This window comes from Portunus trituberculatus, chromosome 10 (genome assembly GCF_017591435.1).
Source record: "Portunus trituberculatus isolate SZX2019 chromosome 10, ASM1759143v1, whole genome shotgun sequence".
Lineage (NCBI taxonomy): Eukaryota > Metazoa > Arthropoda > Malacostraca > Decapoda > Portunidae > Portunus > Portunus trituberculatus.
In genome coordinates, this window is record NC_059264.1 from 13,111,624 (window position 1) to 13,130,334 (window position 18,711).

The 18,711-nt window shown below is 41.0% G+C and overlaps 1 protein-coding gene and 1 long non-coding RNA gene across 5 annotated transcripts in view; one reads left to right on the top strand and one right to left on the bottom strand.

The window, feature by feature from the left end:
* LOC123501875 (V-type proton ATPase 116 kDa subunit a1-like) overlaps positions 1-5,476 on the top strand; it is a 31,184-nt gene extending 25,708 nt beyond the window's left edge. For all 3 annotated transcript variants that reach the window (XM_045250915.1, XM_045250916.1, XM_045250917.1), the window contains exons 15-17: positions 923-1,126; positions 2,164-2,285; positions 4,238-5,476. In XM_045250915.1, coding sequence (XP_045106850.1) covers positions 923-1,126; positions 2,164-2,285; positions 4,238-4,337 — 426 coding nt within the window. In that variant the 3' untranslated portion in view covers positions 4,338-5,476. The remainder of the gene's footprint in view (positions 1-922; positions 1,127-2,163; positions 2,286-4,237) is intronic.
* Positions 954-13,416, bottom strand: LOC123501876. 2 transcript variants are annotated; one of them, XR_006673723.1, is made up of 5 exons: positions 13,258-13,416; positions 10,057-10,104; positions 4,295-4,418; positions 2,194-2,378; positions 954-1,090 (listed from the first exon to the last, which is right to left on the bottom strand). It is a non-coding gene; the product is annotated as an uncharacterized LOC123501876 (long non-coding RNA). The 2 variants fall into 2 exon arrangements; XR_006673722.1 differs by having other exon boundaries at positions 1,015-1,149.
* Between the last annotated feature and the right edge of the window lie 5,295 nt (positions 13,417-18,711).

Here is an 18,711-nt window from a genome sequence, read left to right on the forward strand (position 1 = left end):
GTTGTTACTTGAGCTGCTGTTACTGCTGACAGGATCATTGCATTAAAGTCATGATTTGGCATGCAACAGTGCAACTAACAACCATTCAGGAACAGGACTTAACAGAAAGGTTCCCAGTATTGTCGGGGCACTGAACACACTCACTGCTGTGGTGTACCTCTCTCCTTTATCACAAGCATTGAGAGACATTCCTTGTTGTACATCCACTATACTGTATACAGTTTGACTATTTCTATTTGCTCTCTGGGTCTCAGTCTGGGTGGAGTAATCAGCAGAATGCATGTTTGTCAGATTTTGAGAAAACCCTTGTGATGAGTGTTTTTATCAACAGACATCAAGTATTATTCACACATTGTGCTTGATGAGGTGAATGGTTGCATATTGTGTTTAGAGTTCAATCAAGTCAAGTGCATGGAACTCTGGAGTACACTTCAGAGAAACTTAATTTTTATTTACACATTCTGGATAATTCCATTCATGAATACAGCTTTCATTATTTTAAAATAGATTATCTGTTGTCAGTTTTATCTTATTTTAACATTCATGATTTATATATTAATGTTATAATTCTTTGTTTAATGATGAAGAAATCAGAAAATAGTATTGCACACAATTGAGTCAGAGAGGTGAAGTAAAACCTGCAGTGTGGAGAGGCTAGCATCACTCTAACCAGGAAACAAGCCAACCGAGCCACACTGTCCAACCAGCATCCAGGTTACATACAAGTACATTAAATCTCACTGGCAAGCTAAGCAAGAAATTTAATCATAGAAGGAAGACAAAGAAACACTTGCAAACTACACATAAAACCACAATGTATAAAGTGTAATAGGATATAGTAAGCAGCCATTTCTATAGAATCAATACACACTCTAGCATCCTTCTAGTCCAGCATCCCTAACTACCTATCTCTCAATTTCAGGGAGCAGGAACCTCAGCATCAAGCCATGAGGAGGAGTTTGAGTTCAGTGAGGTGTTCATTGAGCAGGCCATCCACACCATTGAGTTTGTGCTGGGCTGCGTCTCCCATACAGCCTCTTACCTCCGGCTTTGGGCGCTGTCCCTGGCTCACGGGCAGCTGTCTGAGGTGCTGTGGAACATGGTGATGAAAATTGGTCTACAGCAGGTGAGGAGAGCTCCGGTGACAGGCTAGGAGAAGAATATGTATAAAGAAAGAGGCTGTGTTTAGTTGAGATTTTAAGTTTGGCTGCTGTAGGTGTAGGAAATAGAGAAGAGTAATATGGTGATGGAGATTGGTCTGCAGCAGGTGAGGAAGGCAACAGTGACAGGCTGGGAAGAGAATTTTGGCTGTGTTGTATAGGTGTGGAAAGCAAAGAAGAGCACAGTGATTGAGAGAAGAGTAACATGGTGGTGAAGATTGGTCTGAAGCAGATGAGGAGGGCAACAGTGACAAGCTGGGAGGAGAATGTGTATATATTTATGTATTAGAGGCTGTGGTTAGTTGAGAGTGAGTTTGGCTCTACTGTAGGTGAGGGAAACAGAGAAGACCGTAGTGATTGAGAGACAAGTAACAGTGAGAGCTTGGGAAGAGATTGTGTGTGTGTTTGACTGTGTATATATACTGTGGGTCAGAGAGAGAGAGAGTAGTGATTGAGAGACAAGTAACAGTGAGAGCTTGGGAAGAGATTGTGTGTGTGTTTGACTGTGTATATATACTGTGGGTCTGTGGAGAGACAAGTAACAGTGAGAGCTTGGGAAGAGATTGTGTGTGTGTTTGACTGTGTATATATACTGTGGGTCAGAGAGAGAGAGAGAGGTTAGTTTATTTATATGTGGCAAATTACTATGTAGTGTTCATTTTCAGTGTCCATTTTTTCCAGCCTGCCCTCCCAATCTTTCACACCAGCTCTCTCTAACCTCCCTGCTCTGTTGTTTCCATATCTGCAATTTAATTCATAAACATTCTAACTTAGAAAATTTTAACTATTTACAGCAACACCTTGTGAGAGAGACAATTACCTGACAAAACTTTCATTCTCTCTAAAGCTAATTTTACTTTGACAATATCTTCATTCCTTTCTTTCTTCCTATCACTCTCAAAAGCACTATTTAAAAACAAACTCCTCTGCAGAAAGCCTCCCAATACCTTGAACACAGACATTAATTGACAAGTTATCTAATGTGTGTGTGTGTGTGTTGCAGGCATCCACCGTTGGTTGTGTGATGCTGTACCTTATTTTCTCCTTCTGGGCGGTCCTCACTGTGAGCATCCTGGTCCTGATGGAGGGACTGTCTGCCTTCCTTCACACCCTCCGTCTCCACTGGTATGGTTATGGCAACTCTCCTTCAGGCACACTCTGTATACCATGCAACTTTTCCTGCATTTCTCCTCGATGTGACTTGGTACTGGTGTATGGCTGAAATAAGACACACATGCTTAGTGAAATGGTTAACAGAAATACAGTGGAAATCCTACATATTGAATAATTTATGTATATACTAGATGGGCAATCCTAAACAAGCACATTTAGAGGACTGTTGTGGTACAGTGCAACCATGTGTGCTTTGGGGGCTGAGGGGTCTCCAAGCACATGGGTTCAAATGCTGGCCACAGTCCAAGTGTAGGTAGGGCTTCCTTTCTTCGGTAACGGCTCCCTAACGGGTGAGCTTTCAGATTGTCTTCTTTAGCCTGGAAATTCCTGCGAAAAGCCTACATAGTAGAAAAAAAACATTCAGTTTTTGACCCTTAAAGTATGGGGGATTGATTTACTTTCCGTCTGTTACAGCGGGGAAAAATCACACCTGTCAAAAATACTAAAAATATTTTTTTTCTTATAAAAGCATATTTCTTTGTGTTATTCTGAGTACAACAATGTAGTTTTCAACATGTTATCACCTCTCACACCAAAGTATTTGCAGAGCAAAAAATTCATGGCAGAATCTGACGCTAAGAAATAACCCCCAAGCTCAGATAACACACACACTCTGTCTCTCTGTCTCTCTGTCTCTCTCTCTCTCTCTGTCTCTCTGTCTCTCTCTGTCTCTCTCTGTCTCTCTCTCTGTCTCTGTCTCTGTCTCTGTCTCTGTCATGACAAAAGTAGTATATTGCTAATACATTGTCAAATTGAAACCTGAATATTAGTGATAGGATTGTAATAGCTAGTTGGTATGCATGGAAGAAATGACATCAGTGGAAAGAAATTAGGATTGTGTTGAGTAAGTAATGGTGAAGGAAAATATACTGCAAGATAATAGTATATGCAAGTACTTATACTTAAGCAAGATAAGAGCATGGAAGAGTTGTTTGGTTGTGTTCAGAAAAGTTCAAATAGTATCAGATGGGAGAATTTTAAGAAGGAATAGTAGAAATATGACCTCTACTTAATGCAGATATTGGTGACAGTTGCAAGAGATGAGTGATGACTACACAAGTTGGGTATCAAAAAAGTCTTAAAAGAGTGAATGATGTAAGAAGAGAGGGGACAAAGAGCTGGAAGTGAAGGACTGAAGGGCAAGTTACATGTAATGAAAGAATAAGAATATGAAGGATCAACAGCTTTTTAAGAGTATTGGAGTGAGATGTGGAGTTTATAGTGTGAGACAAATGTCATTTATGTGAGGAGGTTAGTATGGATATTGGTGAAAATGCATGCATGTATTGAGGGTGGCTTCAGACCAACAAAGAAATGTCATTCTAGAAGTTTAGAGATCAGAAACTGAATGAAGAGGCTTTACCCACACAGTAAAAACAAGTACCATACAAATCAGAGACGATGAGGTTGAACAAAAGTGCTTATGAAAATATTTTGGAAGGATGTGAAGAGTTATGAAGCAATAGGCAAATCACCACAAGGTTGAAACTAACAAGACTGCCAGTGAGTGCAGTGGCTCTAAACTGAAGGAAGGCATCTTAACATACAGGACTTACAAGTTTAAGATAACAACAAGTAAATCTCAATTTGAAAATAGATTTGTCTAAAAATATTCTTTCAGAAATGTTCTTATGAATTATCAATGCATATAAATTAATCTTAATATTTTTTTCTATAACATGACAGAATAATGTTTTACTGCACAGAACTTGATTTACTTAGTTTTACTCTACAAATCTGCTTTACTCATGTATTTTTTATCTCCACATGACCAACTGATGTGTTCTTTTCTTGATATGAGCAACTGTTATACCTAATTTTTACTCTACATGATATTGGTGATTTACTTCTTGTCCTCCATGTGATGTGCCACAGTGTGCTAACACCAGTGTGTCTTGCCTCAGGGTGGAGTTCCAGTCCAAGTTCTACAAGGGAGAGGGATATGCCTTCGCGCCGCTCACCTTCAAAAACATCATCAACGGGGACGAGGAGGAGGCAGCATAGACGCCTTGCCACCTCTTGCTATTATTCTTGCCATTATAAAACTTAAAATTTCTTGTAGTTGTGCAGACGTCTTCGGTTGACCTGAAAAGATTGTGAAATGTCATAGTGGTTGTGTAAGCAAATTATTTAGAATATATTATTTATTTTGTGTCAAATTTATTTTAATTACATGCATTATATATTTTTGTCAAATTTAGTTTAATTACATGCATCTTACGTTAAATGTATTTAAATCTATATCTTGCTTTTCCATTAGAAATATTCATATATTGATGTCAATTAAATGCCATGTAAAGAGAGTAGGCAAGAGTATATTGATTTATTTATATATTGTACCAAATTTTAAATACTCTCAGAATTATATAATACTAGTAGTAATAATTGATTTATATATTGAACAAAATTTTTAAGTGTCAGAAATCAATACAATTTGTAAAGATGAAAACTTATCTGTAATATATACATATATATCCAGATATCCTTTTAATGTGTACCCTCCTGAGCCCTGCAGGGAGAGTGTGTCTGTGTGACGTTGGTGCTACAGTTGTGAATCAATGTTGGGAGGACCCATCTGTGTCACCCTGGAAGTGTCAGCCTGTCCCTGAGCCAACCCTTGTCTGAACAGTCCAATGAGTTGCTGTTAGACAAAAAAAATTAACTAGATTATAATGATTAGTAGAAGAAACTTACGAATGGCAGACCTATTGTGTCCACTTGTCATTCCTCTCTTCAAAGCCCCATTTTAAATTCATGACTAATATCATGGAATACTGCCATCCTATCTGAGAACCAGTTTCATCTTGTCTCAAACCTGGTTTGAGTTTTAACTTCTCATCCTTGAACTTTTCATCCTATCATTATTAGTACCCATAGGGACAGAACATCTCCTTTTTAGTACTGTATGGGAGTTAGTATATAATAGTTATAAAGAACATGTGCATGGTGGCTGAGGTTTCCAGGAGAGCACAGATGGGTCTTGTTTGCTCTCTCCCTCTCGCTCTCTTTAAGGTTGTGTCGGACTAACTGACCATGAGCTTAGCAGTATTACAGAACAGAGTGAGAAACTGCTTGTAAGCAAATGTCAAGGAGGGTTGTAGTATCTGATATAAAACTTGGGAATTAAAGGTAATCAATTAGCATACATTTGTTTCATGCACCTCTGGAATATTCTGAAATGATCCATCTTAATGGCGTGTTCGCCTACTTGCCTTGACAAGTTAGCTTCCTCGTCTTGACAGGCTTACAAATACACAATTACTAACATACATCTATATACAACTGCTGTACCACGTTAGCTGGAGGTACATTCTATTGCTTTGGCGAGGCATATGGACAAGCCCCTTAATTAATGTGTAGGCCCTGTTCACCTAGCAGTAAATAGGTATGAAATGTAACTCGAGGGGTTGTGGCCTCGCTTTCCCGGTGTTTAGAGTGTGTGTTGTGGTCTCAGTCCTACCCGAAGATCGGTCAATGAGCTCTGAGCTCGCTCCGTAATGGGGAAGGCTGGCTGGGTGACCAGCAGACGACCGTGGTGAACACACACACACACACACACACAGTATCAAGGATATGCTCTATACGCACATCGTGATATATCATTAATCGAAGAGTTGTGTGAAACCTTTGTAGGCAATGTAAGATTGTGACTGTGGCCTCCAGAGGGAAAAATTTGCCTCCATTCCTATTCGCTTATCAAGTACCTAAACAATACTGAAGCAGCTTAACGCAACCAAAATTACACGGGTATTGAGCTTAATGACGATCTTTTATAAACATTCATGAAAATATGACAATTCTTATCTAAGCAGGTGATACGATAATTCTGTAATGATAAAAATAAAATAAGTTATCAGCTCTATGGGTACAGTTATTGTTACGAGTTCTGGTGATAAATTACAAGTTATCTTATTTATAATTCTAGTTAAATTGCGAAGACGTATAATTTTTGAAGAAGTGTAAGTACCGCTGGATTACTTTTAACTCAAGTAGGTTCAATTCAGTCTTCTTGGTATGAGGCGCTATACTCGAGATATTTCTACTTACCGTTGATCGACTGAAACCTGTACTTTTCGGAGGCGGAGTTGCGTTACATCTAACAAGTATGTACTTACGGTACTTGTTAGATATTGTAGGTTTAGTTATAAGTAGATGGTTTTAAAAGGTTATTTTTTCTCTTATAGCTTTAATTGATATTATCCCTTATATTTTTCCGACATTTTTGTATTAAAGCATGGTATATAGTTTCGCTTTGTCGAATATGAATATATGAAACCCTTTTACCAATTTTCTCTACTTTCATTTCCATGCAGACCCCTACACTAGCCTGCAATGTTATCAAAAATTCGCCAAGGCAGTTGGAAGGTTTGGCAAACATCTCATAGTTAGCCATTTAGAATCTCTGGATCCACGGACAAGGCTGTCTCAGGATTTGATACTTGGATTATCTCTGGATTTGCAGTCTATTTATTTTGGCTGTTTCTGTAACTGCTGGAATGGTCTAGAAAGAAAACCTAACACTTATGGAATGATAAAAAGCAATCTCCTTCCCATCTTCAAATAAAGACATTCCATTTTGATTGACTTACTTCTTTTAGCAGCGAAGCAAGACTTGTACAGTCTGGATGATCTTTGAATTTCCAATTTCGTCTAATTTCCAGAAGCTGCAGTTGGACTATTTCTTGAAACAAGTAGTGATATAGTCTATGGGGACTCATGGTGTATCCACTATAGAAATAAGTATCAATTGTGGAATGATAAAGGGCCCATTCACGCACGTCAGTGCCATATCAATTCTATGTCCGCCCAGTGCTTCAGTATAAGCGGCATGTTAGAGGCGTGGTGATCACAAACTGTCGTAACTGCAGCCTGACCTTAGAAAACTTTAGAAGACTCAATGGAGAACTAATATTGTGCCAAAGGCTATTTGTAGTAGTCAAAGTTTCTAAGCACTTATTTTGTTTATATGAAAAAAAAAAGATACTTCTAATAATAATTTGTCAGTCACTGAAGAAAGGTATAGTGACATCAGCAAGGAGGAACGTGTTTCCTTAAATGTAATGCTGGAGTAACAGGTGACGAATGCCATGTATTGTTTGTGAGAATAAATTGCCAGACTTAAATGTAAAATGAATAGCTACATCTCAATGTATTACATAGATAGGCAATGACGCAGACAAATGGTGTGACTGTATCAAACAATCTGGTGCTCTTTGTTCCACCTCTACTGACATTGTGCATTATGTAGCATACACGTAGCTTATAGTGCTGCAGGTAATAACTGCTGAAGACGAACTTAAAAACAAAAACAAAAATCATTGTTCACACATAGTATAAAAGATTGTGCTCCTTACTTGTATCCAACAGTTTGAGCAAGTAAATTCAATATACACACACACACACACACACACACACTTACACGGCCCGGTAGATCAGTGGTTAGAGTGCTGGCTTCACAAGCCAGAGGACCGGGGTTCGATTCCCAGGCCGGGTGGAGATATTTGGGTGTCTCTCCTTTCACGTGTAGCCCCTGTTCACCTAGCAGTGAGTAGGTACGGGATGTAAATCGAGGAGTTGTGACCTTGTTTTCCCGGTGTGTGGTGTGTGCCTGGTCTCAGGCCTATCCGAAGATCGAAAATAATGAGCTCTGAGCTCGTTCCGTAGGGTAACGTCTGGCTGTCTCGTCAGAGACTGCAGCAGATCAAACAGTGAAACACACACACACACCGCGTAGTGTAGTGGTTAGCACGCTCGACTCACGCTCGAGAGGGTCCGGGTTCGAATCCTGGAGGTGGCGAGGCAAATGGGCAAGCCCCTGTTCACCTAGCAGTAAATAGGTACGGGATGTAACTCGAGGGGTTGTGGCCTTGCTTTCCCGGTGTGTGGAGTGTGTTGTGGTCTCAGTCCTACCCGTAGATCGGTTTATGAGCTCTGAGCTCGCTCCGTAATGGGGAAGACTGGCTGGGTGACCAGCAGATGACCGAGGTGAATTACACACACACACACACACACACACACATTTGATTTTCGTCTCTTCCTCGTCACTCGCAATATTCAGGTGGAGTATTTGTTGCCTGAACGCATTTTCACATAAAAAGACTGCACCACTTTTCGCCTCTCTTTTTATCGGCGTTATTAGTGGCACGAGCAGAACTGAAGTGCCTCGCTGACTGCCGCGAAAAACAGCTTGTGTCAAGAGGATGATATCGAGAAGGGACAAAGCGCCAGGCGACACCCGGTTATTGGCACTCTCAGCTAATGTGGCGAGAGGTGTGAGCGAATAATGTGACACCAAGAAATGTTACAATACCACTCACTCAATTTCCGAAACACATGAAGGCGGTAGCATAGTGGATAAGGTGGTGAGCGTGGGATCGGGCAGACGTCCACGCGTAGGTTCGAATCCCACCAAGTACAGCCTTAATACACTTTGCCATTTGTCGAGTGGTTTAAAGTTACCTACATGTCACCATGATACCCAGGTTCTAGATGGTTACACTCAAGATGAGCTTGGGCAGTGATATGAGCCCTAATATGGGTACACCCACTATAAATAAAATTGCCTGCGCCACTAATGGGCGGAAGCTGAACAGCGCTTCCCCTACACTCTTCATGTGTGCATACAGGCGCTATAGGCCTTACCGTATAAAAAAAAAAAAAAAAAAAAATCGCAGCTACACTCGTGAGCCATTTGAAACTGATCAGGTGAGTATTAACACATGGTAAAATATTCTTCTTTTAATGAACTGTCTCATGAAAGATGTCTCAATACCCAGGGACGCGGGAACTGACTGATGCTGAGGCCGAGGGAGTGATGTCAGGCAGAAAGTTAGAGCGGTCTGTCCACCAACCCACTCACCCATCCATCAACTCACTCACTCGTACACACGCCCTGCACCGACTTTCACACAACCTCCCACGCGTCTAAATGAACACCGCCACATGACAGTGATATAAAAACAGTAATTAAGTCTTCGGTCTTTCTCGTTTTCTTTCGCCTTTTTCTTTTCTTCTAGTTAAGCCACAGTATGATGACTTCCTTATGGCCACAGCCTTTACAGCCTCGGGGCTACAAGGCTTCACAGGGATGCCGCGAGGTGGACACTGGCTATTTCAGACCAGAAAGAAAAGGTGGTGAAGAAAGTGACAGTGTAGTGAATTCAGCTGAGTCACGTGAGCATTAACATCTGACTGAAATATGTGGCAAGTTTTCAGGGAATAGATACAAGGACCTCTTCAGCCTGACGACCACAAAGCCTGACTAGACGGGCCGGGACCTGCCAGACTCACGATGGCAAGAAAGTGAATAAACCAAAATATAAATAAATAAGAGAAAAAGGGAATTCAATATAAAGTCAATATAATAACCAACACGTATTCGTATTAGTTTTGTGCAACCTTCTCATCATTTCCGTATTTCGTGCGTTCCGTCCTCATGTTCCCATGGCGTCCTATTGTGCTGCTGGTGTGGTAAATTCACATCCGTGTCATGGCTCGGTGCATCCGCGAGTGAAGCCCACCTAGGAATTGCAACGAGAAATTCAACATTGTCCGTCACGGAGAACTCGCTGTCAGAGATGCAAAGGACTGAACGTGACACAGGGCAAGTGTGTAACGTGATGCAGCGCTCCTTCACCATGGAGACACATCTTCTGTATTAATAACTATATATATATACCTTTCTCTCTCTCTCTCTCTCTCTCTCTCTCTCTCTGACACTGACCTTAGTCCTCGGAGCGTGTCAGGTCTCTGGTGTCGTCTTCTGAAGAAACTGTAAAAGAAAATTTGGTCTTTTCAAACTGTATTACGAACGATGATACGTGTGGGAGGACAGGGTACGTAAATGTTGAAGGAGAGAGAGAGAGAGAGAGAGAGAGAGAGAGAGAGAGAGAGAGAGAGAGAGAGAGAGAGAGAGAGAGAGAGAGAGAGAGAGAGAGAGAGAGAGAGAGAGAGAGAGAGAGAGAGAGAGAGAGAGAGAGAGAGAGAGAGAGAGAGAGAGAGAGAGAGAGAGAGAGAGAGAGAGAAAGTGAATTTCGAATTTATTGTCATTTTCCATCGTTGTAATGATTTTTCTTCCTCAATTAAACTTACAACATCGAAGTGTAAAGTAGTAAAACATATGATACTTAAAACACAGAATCAATTAAAAAATAACATTTAATAGACGAAAAAAAAAGGATTAAGTATCAGACAGCATGCTTACAGAAAAAAATAATAAATCTTACAAGACAATGAGCCTAAGATTAAATAAAAAAAAAAAACGGGTTAAAAAGTATTAAAATGGTTATTTAAAACACTATATATAGAGTAAAATCAATGGTTAAAATTAATGAGGAGGATCACTGTTTAGCAGGCAAACCTTGAGCCTCTCCTTAAAGCAGATGAGCTTACTGTATCTTTGAAATAGGAGGGAAACACTGAATTAAAACTGATGCCACAGAAGAAGGAAACATTCAGCGAATGGTTTTGTCAAGTCTCCTTCCCTCTTCATCCAGCGTCTTGCCGTCCGTGTTTTGTTAGGAGTTGACTATAATACTGTTTGTCTATTTTTGATACAACTCTTTAATTATTTCTGCAAGTAGTCATTTGAGTTTGCCACCAATCATTACCATTACTTGCCGCTAATGATACACCCATGATTGTTGCATCGCGGATTGTTGTGGTTTGATAGGAGGAGTAGTTTTATATTAGCCTTCATTAACCCCTTCAGTACTAGGCACATTTTTACCACTTTTGTGTACGATTAAACCATTTCATTGACACTAGGAAGGGTCTATGAAGGTCAGAAGATTAATGGCCAGAGTCTTCACTATTTTAACCCCACATGAGATTCTGAAGCTGTATAGAATCACCAAATAGTAAGAATAATGAATACGGAAAGGCGTCATGGTACTGAAGTGGTTAAAACTCTGGCACTCACTTCTATATATTTGAAAAGCGCGCTTCAAACAACAGCATCCGGAATGGCCTGGTTTTGACATTAACTCCTTCAGTAGCATGACGTGTTTCTATATTCATTCTGGTTACTATTTGGTAATTTTATACAGCTTCTGAAACTCATGTGGAGATTACGGTAAATGAGACTGTGGCCATTAATCTTTTGACCTTCATAGACCCTTTCTAATGTCAGTAAACAGGTCTAATCGTTCACAAATCTCAAGATGAAAATGCGCTCCCATTAGACAATATTAGTGTTTGACTATAAAGTTCTTTTTGGCCAGTCTGGATGCAGATCTCTGAAGCGCAAACCCTAGGAAGTTAGTGCTTGAGAGATAACTAGTCTAAAACTCTTCTCTTTGCATCAAACCACAGAAATCCGCGATACATTATTAAGACCAATGTTAGTCTTTATAAACACGTTCAAACCTCCTTTTTCAATCTTTCAGTCCAGAGTAAATAAATCCCGAAGACCTGAAAGAATCCCGGATTTTAGTGTTGGGAGCAAATCTCAGTGAATTTTTGTCTCTTCCTTGACGTGTGGTTTAATGACCTCAGTGAAGGAACCTGTATTTGTTATGGTTATGTCAGTTCTGCCTGGTGGTGGTGTCAGATGAATGCCGTCAAGGAGCTGATGACACCGCGCTGCTAAGCGTGCTTACTGGACACAAAACCCGTATATCTCTATCTGAAATTGTTAGTTCTGTGATGCGTGCGTTATTGGTGGTTGTGTCAGAAGAATGACGTCAAGTAGCTGATGACACCGCGCTACTAAACGTGCTTATATACTGAGAAAAAAAATCTATCTGAAATTGTTAGTTTTGTGATGCGTTATTGGTGGTTGTCAGAAGAATGCCATCAAGGAGCTGATGACACCGCGCTACTAAAGGTGCTTATATACTGGACAGAAACCTCGTATATCTCTGAAACTGACTTGTTACATTGAAAGAATCGTACAAGCCATACGAGACACGATACAAGAACCAGATCAAAGCACCACGAAGTTACGAAGCAATCGGACAAACTCCAGATTAAATCCAATCAACCATTCACGTTTAGAAAATATCAAATTTTTATCAACCATTCATATCTAGACGAAGATAAAATCCATAAACAATTCAAGCGTAAAGAAAATCGAATTCCATAAACCATTCAAACAGAAAAGGTCAAATTCTATAAACAACTCAAGCAAAAAGATCAGACTTCATAAACCATTCAGGTAAAAAAGGGAGATCAAATTCCATAAAGCCGTCATAAGCGCAACACCATCCAATTCGTTGTGAATCCCATCGACTCACAAACGAACATAACGCCAAACAAAAGACGATCTAATTGGAGTTGCGGAGCGAAACGCATGACAAAAAAAAATGTATTACGCTTTTTAATTCCCAAGAAGCGCAATGAGTAATTTCTCCTCCGCGACACTCACCGGCTGACTGACAACACAAGGCGAAGATGATTGTATTTCATATCGTTGAAATTGAATTACGGAGGCAAGGAGGAGGCAAGGAGGAATCAACGGAGGTAAAGAAAAATGATGGGAGAGTGAGATGGGAGGGATGAAGGGAGGGAGGAAGGAAAAAAAGGAAAGGGAGGGAAGAAAGGAGGTAAAAAAATGAAGGATGACAAGGAGAGAGATATTTAGTGGAATAAAAAAAAAACACGATGACTAAGGAGGAGTGAAAGGAAGATGATTGGGTAGGGAAAGAGGGATTGAGGGAGGAAGAAAGGAAATAATTGTTAGGAAAAGTGATGATAATAACTACTGCATCTAGCAAAGGGAAAAACACTGGCAGAAAGGAAAAGGACATTAAGAAAACACACACGAGAGAGAGAGAGAGAGAGAGAGAGAGAGAGAGAGAGAGAGAGAGAGAGAGAGAGAAACACACACACACTCCTACCCTAACAACAAGGCCGGGACATCACAACGCGCCACTAACCAAAACATTTCCAACACTCTTTTTCTCTCTCCCCCTTCCTTCCTTACCAGTGTTTGGCGGGGCGGGACTCTGCACCTCACAGGACGCACAGACAGACACAGAGGCTTGGCTGGGCACTAGGAACCCCATGAAGAAGCGAAGAACGAGGTCCACACACACCCTCCTCCTCCGTTCGATTGGTTTGAAGTGGTAGGTGGATAAAGAACGGAAGAATAACCGACCCACTAGTCACAGTTCAAAGATTCGAACAGGTCTGAGTTTCATGTTGAGTGGATGTTTGTGTGCTTGTTTATTTAGCTGTTGTGGTTGTTGTGGGTAGTGGTGTAAGTAGTAGTAGTAGTAGTAGTAGTAGTAGTAGTAGTAGTAGTAGTAGTAGTTACTGTGAGAGTTACCTGTAGTGTATCATTGTACTGTTTCAAATGTTTCGAAGGACGTGGTGATTAATCTCTCTCTCTCTCTCTCTCTCTCTCTCTCTCTCTCTCTCTCTCTGTGACTGCCGTGTTTTCTATAACGTAGTAAAATACTGTACTGCAAACTTACAATTTAATTTCGAGGACCAACACTGACAAGAAGTAATGGAACAGCTAAAGCCAGTTAGTGTCTGTAGTTAGAACAAAATCCTGAGGTCAGTAATCAGGAAGGGAACGAAAAAAAAAAAAACAACAACACGTAATGGTTCACGCTTGACTAAAGTTGGATTAAAAAATGTATAAGTTAGATGGAAAAAAAAAAAATGAAGTAACTGGGTCTCCAACAGTGGTAGGTGAATGGATGGAGTTACAGGAAGGTAGTGACTGTAGTATTTAGTTAAGATCACCTGGTTACTAAGAGCGGGAACAGGTGTGACTCATTCATTAACTGTGTGAATGATTACGGGAAGTATGTATGGCCAACTAGCAAAAGATATGGAGAGAGAGAGAGAGAGAGAGAGAGAGAGAGAGAGAGAGAGAGAGAGAGAGAGAGAGAGAGAGAGAGAGAGAGAGAGAATCACCACATCCTTCGAAGCGTTTGAAATATTACAATGACACACACACACACACACACACACACACACACACACACCTTATTAAGAGTAAGGTGTAATTATTTTTTTTTCTTTTACAGTGAACACGTGGTAGTCCATAATTTAGATGAGTGTGTGGGAGAGCAATGCTAGAGTAATGCTACCTATTAATACCTATTTGTGCGAGGAATGGAGATGAAGTATGGGAATGTGCCTAGTGTAGCGGGATGTGGAGGAGGAGGAGGTAAAGAGAAAGGCACAAAGGAAGGTGGGGGCAAGGAATGATGGAAGAAAAGAAGGAAAGAAAGGAAGAGGAGGAAAAAGAAGAAGAAGAAAAAGAGGAGGAGGAGGAGGAGGAGGAAGAGGAGGAGGAGAAGGAAGAGTAAGAAGGAAAGAGGAAGCCACGAAGGAAGGTCGGGGCAAGAAATGAAAGAAGAAAAAAAGGAAAGGAGGAGGAGGAGGAGGAGGAGGAGGAGGAGAAAGCCAAAACAAGCTGTGTCTGCAGAATTGAGTGACTTCCTCAGACCACAGGATATTTGGATTCTCTTCGATCTAGACTTTAATTTCTATCGGCCTTCATAGTGTATAGATATTGACAGCAGCAGCAGCAGCTGGCCAATAAACTTACTACTACTACTACTACTACTACTACTACTACGAGGCTACATATACTAAAAACATACACTACACACACACACACACACACACACACACACACACCCTGCATATACACAAACGTCAACACAAGCTATTTCACTAGAGACCCAGGCCGCTGATTCAATAAGCAACACTCTGGGGGGAGATGGAAGACAGACCAAGAATTCTTCATAATCTGATACGTTCCTTGTGACAGATTCATCCACGCGTACCAAAACGGAAAAAACAAGCTAGGTAGAGTCTCTGAACGTAGGTATCTCAGCACACACTGTATCTAAATGTATATATGTAAGTATGAAAGTTACTGACTATTTTTCTCATCCCCTCAAGTAGTAAGTATTCGTCAAATAAGGAGGAGGAGATGAGGAAATGGAGGATACAAAGAAAGAAGGAAGGAAAGAAAGGAGGGAAGGAAATAGGGCGAGGAGGAGAGAAAGAGGAAGACACGAAGGGAGGAAGGAAAGGAGGAAAGGAAGGAAAATGAACAAAAGAAGGAAAAGGATCTTGATTTAAACACGAGAGAGAGAGAGAGAGAGAGAGAGAGAGAGAGAGAGAGAGAGAGAGAGAGAGAGAGAAAGGATCCACCCAAGGGCTTCACAGTTTTCCTCTACGAAGCTGTGAGTCTCTTTTTTCTCCACTAGAAGATCGCTTGTCCTGATCACTGCTGGCCGTGTGTTCTGAAACCTTCGACCTTTTACACAGACTCCTCTAAGACCAAACAGATGACTATTCGGATTCTCATGAGTGTTTTTCTTAGATCTTCCTCTCTCTCCTGTTCGTTTTCCTGTTTTTCCTCCTTCCCTTCCTTCCTCGCTCCTTCCATTCATCGTGCTTTCTTCTTTTCCTATTCGTTGTTCTACTTCCTTTCTTCCTTTCCTTCCTTTTCTCCTTCTTATGATTACGCGGATTCTCATGAGTGTTTTTCTTAGATCTTCCTCTCTCTCTCCTGTTCGTTTTCCTGTTTTTCCTCCTTCCTTCCTTCCTCGCTCCTTCTATTCATCGTGCCTTCCTCTTTTCCTATTCCTCGTCCTACTTCCTTCCTTCCTTCCTTTCCTTCTCTTCTTTGTATCTTTCACTTCCTCCTCTTCTCTTATTAGACGAATACATGTTGAATCATCCCTCGTCATGAAAGCATCCTTGCCAAACTACAATAATTTACCGTACTGCCTGTTAATCCGTCTCTTGAATCATAAAAACACTACTGAATATTGAAAATCTCAATAATACTTCCTCCTACAGTTTCTTAAAAGTCTCTGATCTGGTTTACTTATGGGATCTTTTTCCTGTTAATGATTCAGAATTCTTGTTTCGACTGTTAGTGCAATCACGAAAATTCTCCCAGAAACTCTAATAAGTACCAATACAACCAGTGAAGAAAAGAAAAAAAAAGGTGAAAAGAAGAAAAAAAAGTCTGGTTTCACTGATGCCTTTCCTCTTAGACGTTTCAAACACACAAAACTTCCTCTTAAACTCTTCAGTACCAGGACGCATTTTCATATTCATTGTGGTTACTGTTTGGCGATTTTACACAGCTGCAGAAACATATGTGGGGATTAGAATAGTAAAAACTCTGGCCATTAATCTTCTGACCTCCATATACCCTTCCTAATGCAAATAAAATCGTCTAACCATACCACAAAAATAAGGTAAAAATGCGTCTCAGTAATAAAGGGGTTAAATCACCAATAAAACCATGAAAACACTCTTGAAAATCCCAAATTACATCCACTGGAACCAGCAAGGAAGTCGAGGGAAGACGCTGAAACTCTTGGGAATACAGCTCATCAAGGAGAGGGAAAAGACTTGACAACCCCAACTATTTTTGAAGCATCAGTTTGACGTGCGGCAGTGGCGGCCGCTGGGTAGGAGTCGCCGCTCTTTAGTTTGGCAGCCCCTAGAGTCTGCGGTCCCGGACTGGTGGACGTCAGGTGACCAAAGTTTTGTAGGTGAATTTAATGGATCACACCTGCCTCCCTGTCTGTCTGTCTGTCTGTCTGTTTGTCTGTCTGTCTGTCTGTTTGTCTGTCTGCCTGTGTTTATATCTCTGTCTCTACCTGTGTGTGTGTGTGTGTGTGTGTGTGTGTGTGTGTGTGTGTGTGTGTGTGTGTGTGTGTGTGTGTGTGTGTGTGTGTGTGTGTGTGTGTGTGTGTGTGTGTGTGTGTGTGTGTGTGTGTGTGTGTGTGTGTGTGTGTGTGTGTGTGTGTGTGTGTGTGTGTGTGTGTTTTCTTTCTTTTTTATCTCTTTCTTGTGATCTCCATCTTAAATCTCTCTCTCTCTCTCTCTCTCTCTCTCTCTCTGGAGGACGAAACGATATTTTGTCAAGTAATATTTTGTAGTTTTGTTGTTGTTTTAAGTCATTACTGTTGTTATTTTTCCTTTTCTCTTTTTCTTTATTTTTCTTTCTTTCTTTCTTCTTCTTCTTCTTCTTCTTCTTCTTCTAATCTGACAAGTATAGCGTAATAATCTATAATGATAATACTAATGCTGGTGGTACTGATGATGATGATGATGGTGATAATGGTGATAATAATGATATGAGACAGACAGACAAAGAGAAGGAGAGAGAGAGAGAGAGAGAGAGAGAGAGAGAGAGAGAGAGAGAGAGAGAGAGAGAGAGAGAGAATTTCATAAAGGCCTGGATCTATTATAATCCATAGCGTGGATAGACAGTTTGGTAAAATTCCGGCCCAATTCAAGCAGCCAATCCCTGCGTGTCTGCACCTCAGGAACCAATCAGCCTTTCTTTCCTTAGCCAGTTGGAGTGAGGCGCTGGTGGAGGCTTGGAAAGTTTCAGAGGGATTCACTGAGGTGGCGAGTCGCGGCAGGAGTATGTGGGGAGTTCAGAAGGGCAGCGGACAGCAATGTGACAAGCCTCGGGTGTGTGTGTATTGACTTGACACTCCAGCGAGGCGTCACCAAGGAGACCAGAGGCTGTGAGGCGCCGGTAGCTTCCCCTCTCATCACGGTTAGGGGGAAAACAGCAGGTAAAGGTTGGCTGAGTGACGCGTGTGTTATCTTCGCCTAACGTAGACTCAAGTAACTTTGTGTGATCTACCCTAACTTCAATTCAAGAAGAAGAAGAAGAAGAAGAAGAAGAAGAAGAAGAAGAAGAAGAAGAAGAAAAACAGGAAGAAGAAGAAAAACAGGAAGAAGAAGAAGAAGAAGAAGAAGAAGAAGAAGAAGAAGAAGAAGAAGAAGAAGAAGAAGAAGAAGAAGAAGAAGAAGAAGAAGAAGAAGAAGAAGAAGTGGCATGAAACCTAAGTGACATAATGATATAATAGCGTTCAGTAGAATAGCCTTGCCTAAAATAACTTAACCCTAAGTCACCAGGGCCGATATGTGGATGGGACTGAGAGGTGGAGAAAGGTAGGTAGGTACATTTCATACAGGGACCGCCCTGTGTAGGGCTGATGGCTTCTTGCAGCTTCCTTTACGTTCTTAGGTTTTCATGTAACCGAGCGTAACGTAACTTAAGTGCCCCTGTCATCATGTCCGAGGAAGAAAGACAGCGGTGTGAAGATTGGAAGCGACTCGTGGCCTAATGTTTTGTCTTTTTCTACCATATGGGCTTTTTAAGGGAATTTCCGGGCTAAAGGAGACATCCTATCTGAACGCCCACCTGTTATGGAGCCGTTACCCCGAGTAAAGAAGCCCGTCCACACTCGACCGTGGCCATACTCGAACCCGTGCGCTTGAAGACAATTCGGCCACCAAAGCGCGCATGGCTGCACTACCATGGTGTCTCAATAACTTTGCCTGACTTACCCTTTGACTGCTAATTAATCTCTCACTTCACCGTCTACCACTAACTTAAGCTAACTTTGCCTGACTTATCCTTTCA